At 42.2% G+C, this 4,906-nt stretch overlaps 1 protein-coding gene and 1 non-coding gene across 5 annotated transcripts; both read right to left on the minus strand.

The window, feature by feature from the left end:
- Positions 1-755: 755 nt before the first annotated feature.
- TRNAA-CGC (transfer RNA alanine (anticodon CGC)) lies at positions 756-828 on the minus strand. Its single transcript has one exon. It is a non-coding gene; the product is annotated as a tRNA-Ala (tRNA).
- Positions 829-1,553: 725 nt separating this feature from the next.
- On the minus strand, positions 1,554-4,906 carry LOC109735457 (uncharacterized). Of its 4 annotated transcripts, none has more exons than XR_012189115.1 (8): positions 4,328-4,906; positions 4,145-4,244; positions 3,982-4,047; positions 3,721-3,838; positions 3,171-3,247; positions 2,690-2,962; positions 2,396-2,492; positions 1,554-2,058 (listed from the first exon to the last, which is right to left on the minus strand). XR_012189115.1 is itself a non-coding variant. In XM_020294671.4 (8 exons), the coding sequence occupies exons 1-8, from the start codon at positions 4,606-4,608 to the stop codon at positions 2,005-2,007; spliced, it is 855 nt and encodes a 284-aa protein (XP_020150260.1). In that variant the 5' UTR covers positions 4,609-4,906; the 3' UTR covers positions 1,554-2,004. The 4 variants fall into 4 exon arrangements, 2 of the variants coding, with proteins under 2 accessions (XP_020150260.1, XP_020150259.1); XR_005764656.3 differs by having other exon boundaries at positions 3,171-3,259; XM_020294671.4 differs by having other exon boundaries at positions 2,901-2,962.

Genomic DNA, 4,906 nt, shown 5'->3' on the forward strand with positions numbered 1-4,906 from the left:
CGATGAAGAATAATGTAGATCGGAAGGATCCAAACCGAAGACACACGAATATAGATGAACAATGACGAGATCCGAGCAAATCCACCAAAGATAGATCTGCCGGAGACACATCTCCACACGTCCACCAACGATGCTAGATGCATCGCCGGAATGGGGGCTAGGCGGGGAGACCTTTATTCCATCTTCAGGGAGCCGCCGCCGTCTCGCCTTCCTGAGCAGAACAAAAACCCAAACAAGATTGAAAAAAAAAGACCAAAAACGGAGCCCTCCCGCTGGCCCTTGCCAGGATCCACCGCGCCTCCATGGCCCTAGGGCCACCAGAGACGAGGCGGACCTGCGCCGGCGAGAGGCACGAACCCTAGCTTTCTTTCTTGGAAAAGGAGAGTTGAACACATTGTGAATTCAAAGTTTTGATGGTGGTCTGTTTAAAAATAATAGAAAGCTCATGGATATTATAAAATATTGCATAATTTGAAGTTTAACACGTCTTTCTTGGAGAAGGAGAGTTGAACACATTGTGAATTCAAATTTTTGATGGTGGTCTGTTTAAAAATAATAGAAAGCTCATGGGTATTATAAAATATTGCATAATTTGAAAGTTAAACACGTCTTTCTTGGAGAAGGAGAGCTGAACACATTGTGAATTCAAATTTTTGATGGTGGTCTGTTTAAAAATAATAGAAAGCTCATGGGTATTATAAAATATTGCATAATTTGAAGCTAAACACGTCTAGATAAGTGGAGATCAGAAAGGTTGGAGGTGCGGGGAATCGAACCCCGTGCCTCTCGCATGCGAAGCGAGCGCTCTACCATATGAGCTACACCCCCTTTGTGTCAGATCGTTTGTTCGCTTCTTAATAATTGTTAGTATTATTACCACATCTCTATCAGAGCGTGTTAAGAGCATGGCACTGAAGGTGAAAGTGGTTAACCTAATTACCAACACGATCAGACGGTAAAGGATTTGACATCCAAACACAATCAGTTTGAAGTCAGAATCTGCATGTTAGGATGTGGAATTGCTAATATTCGCTTCGGCAGTGTATTAATCATCTTTCTTATATCCATTATTACTGTGCAATGTCTAAATCTGACATAATTCAACAAATCCATTATTTGAATCTTCTATCCTAGCTACGAATACAAAACATAAATAGACGTAAAACAGGATACAGTTCCAGCACTATCCAACACAAATACACAACAGTTTCACCCCTACAACCATCCAACCAAATCCGTTCAAGAAAAAACTATATCAAACCAAAATACACAACAGTTTCACCCCTACAACCATCCAACCAAATCCGTTCAAAAAAAACTATATCAAACCAAAATACACAGCAGTTTCACCCCTACAACTATCCAAGCAAATATTACCTCTATGCTAAGATTCTTGTCTTAGATTTGTTTTAGATGTGGATGTATCTAACACTAAAACATGACTAGATATAAAACAAGAATTTCGGGAAGGAGGGAGTATACAACAGTTTCACCCCCATACTATTGATATAATCATTCTGCCCAGTTCCCGGCAACGCAAACACAAGCCGGAATACAGTAGTCAAATAAGCCAAACTTAAGAATCAATTGTTGTACAATGAGAACAGTAGTTCTTGTTTGAGCATCATCATCAGACAAGTAAAACGTCTCATGCGGCGACCACACCCGATATTTACAGCCGTCTGAATCAAGTCAGCTCCCATAACAACACAAAAGGATGATAAACCACACCCTCACCTCGTCCCGTTTTACATTCCCTTCACTTTCCCAAGAATCAAGGATCGACAGCCAGCAGCCGAAGCAATTAGTTCGCACCAAAAAAGGAAACAATACATCCCTCGAAGGCATCATTACTTATTCCATGCCGCCTTGGTCAGTATAACATCTAATTCTACATTGTAGGTCTTCTTCGTGGCATTTGTACAGATCAGGCAAAAGCTCATGTCATCTTTTTCGCAACAGGATGGTTATGTCCCATCGCCCCCAATTTATCTTACATTAACTTCATGCTTCATCCTTCATACAAGTGTTATGTAGTATATCGCCATAAGAGGCAACCTTCAGGAGAACACAACAAAACCAAAATCATATTATCGCAATTACCAAAAAATAATCAAATACTGCACCATGACACCGGAGCAACACTATGAAGTGACCAATGCATTAAAGTTTTTTCTTGAAGCATTTCCTATTTGTTGGCAGGTTTCGTATCATTAATTATGAAGATGCATAGTACTAATGTATATATTCAAAACGTTGGTACAGATGTTACATTTCTGCTATGTTAGAGTCTGCCAATAACTAACTCACATATTTCACATTTTAACATGCAGTGTTATCACGAATCTTGGTGAGATCATGTATGAATCCTACAGACCACAAGTTTTGAACTTACCACTCTATCCAGTTGAAGAAGTGAATTTAGTTGGCCTTCATTTACAGGTTCTGGCAAGGGACGCATCTGACCCATGACACCAGGCGTCTCACCCATTCTACAGCATAGATTTATATATAAGTGACCAAACTTCAACAAGGAACAGATAGCATATTGGCATAAACTGTACAAATCATGCTCTGTCTTGCATCTCACTACTTTAATTATGAGACGAGGACTCCTCTGATGACAAAAATAAATGACACGAATGTCCTCAGCTAAAGATTAACATACACAAGTGGTGTCATCACTCACTCGGTTCATATTTACAGCTCCTTTGATCTGATAGCTGCCATGCAAGATCCTACACATTCTTATAAAGAAATGACTCGAACAAACTGAATTAAAGTAGATGACAAAAACTCAAACATATAAATCCTACGCATATGTCATGTGTGTGCAATTAAAGTAGCATACAGGAAATAAATGAAATACAAGAAAAATGCAACAGATAACAATGTCATACCTTTTCAAAATTGTTCGAATATTGTTATTCGTACGTACAAAGAGATCCATGTTCTCCCCCAGCTATAGGAAATTTGGAATTTCAGACACAATTAGCACAGCTCAAGCTTTCATGTGTAGCTTTGAATTAATATGTGCTGCATGAAAATGTAAATTTTCATTTACATGTTCCATCTGTGGGTGGATGCCCCTAATAAGAAGTGCCCACTGCCCAATACGCATTTGGTAAAATATGCCCAGTGATAAGAGACAAAAGGTAAATCATGCAAACCTTGAAAGTTTCAATATTTGCAGAGATCTGATTGAGTAACTGGTTATTTTCCTCCAGAAGATGCTGAGTTGCATTATCTAAAACGAGGACTGCTTGAGAACATTAACATATGAAAATTATTAGGAGAAGTAAGCAAAAATGAAATAGGTCCATGAAATCACACAAGGAAAACATTCTTTAATAGTCATCAATTCATCATATCTAGGAAGAATTATAATCACATTGCTATTATGTAATGCAGCAAATCACACTAGCAGACCCGGGTACACAAACTTAAGACTACATACAGTTCTTTAAACTCATCAGCTTCCATATGCTCACTGGAAGTGCCACTAAGCATTAAATTCCAGGTGATACAGGTATCTATGGTTTGACCACAAAAAAAGGAAGGAATTATCTCCATGTAATTAACCATAACTCATAATCTCAAGAAATTAGTCTTCATCCACAAAATAGGATTTTAAAGATGTTGGATAAAGCTTTGCACACATTTCAAGGGAGGAAACAACATTTGGCCATTACTGAAACATCAATAGTATCTGGGACCAACCTTCATTTGCAGCCAGGCTATTCTGACCTGGATGATGCATCGACATCGAGAAGGGGACTAAATTATTTGGAGGTGCCATCTGAAAGTTAGCTAGTGAGGTAGAAACAATCATTTTCTCCTGCAGCGATGTCCAGGGAACTTCATTATCGGAAAAAAACAAGATTAATACTGCTGAGACAAGCTAAAGGATCTGCGAAAGGTTCGAATCTACAACAACCAGAGTAAGTATCCAAATGAACCAATCATTAAATACGAGACTACCTTCAAGTCCCTTATCCTTTTCCCAGCATAGAATTCATCAGGTTTCCTCCTCCTACTCTCCTTTCCCTGGAATGGAAATAGCACATCAACAAAATAGGAAAGGGCCCCTCTGTTCTCTCTGCTTGTACACAACTACTGTGGTTACAGGGGAAAGAACACTTACAGCAGTCCACCGGCATCTCAACGCGACGTCCCTGATGGTCTTAGTGGGCAGCATAGCAGCAATCTTGATGTATTTCATAATGGTGGGCTCACGAGCATACCTGGTGTTGCCATTAGCACATTATTAAGTCAACCAGTGCCCGCGTGGTAGCAAAACAGCGATGAGGAGAGATTGGGGTTGAACCTGGCGAGGCCCTCCTGGAATATGGAGAGCTCATAGGGGGTCCAGTCGGAGGGTGAGCCGGTGACGAACTTGTACTTGGGCGGCGCCCCCTGGAGCACGGGAGCGTTGGGGGAGGGGAGGAAGACGGGAGGGGCAGGGGGCGCGGGGGCGGGGGCGGGAGCGGAATCGGGATTGGATTGGAAGGAGAGCATGTTATGGTGGTGGTGGTGCAAGGAGGAGGCCCCCTGGTGGAAGCCCATCCCCATGCCCATGCTGGAATCGGCGGCCATCTCCTCGAACATCGGCGACGGCGGGAGGCAGAGCAAACCCTAGCTAGGAGACTAGGAAGGCCATGGCATTTCGTAGAGGTAATGCAGCCTTAGAGGAGTAGGGAAGGCCTGCTCTGCGGGCAATGGTACCTACGGTTTGCGGGCACGAGGATACGATTCTCGAATTCCCCGGCGACCAGCAGCCGGAGCCGGAGGCGGAGGCGGAGGCGGCGGAACGGACTCAGATGAGACGAGAACACTCTTGCGGCTGCGGCTGTCCACGCTACTAGACTAGTACACCCTTTCGCTTCTTTTTTTAAGCATTCCCAAC

Source organism: Aegilops tauschii, chromosome 7 (genome assembly GCF_002575655.3).
Source record: "Aegilops tauschii subsp. strangulata cultivar AL8/78 chromosome 7, Aet v6.0, whole genome shotgun sequence".
Classification (NCBI taxonomy): Eukaryota; Viridiplantae; Streptophyta; class Magnoliopsida; order Poales; family Poaceae; genus Aegilops; species Aegilops tauschii.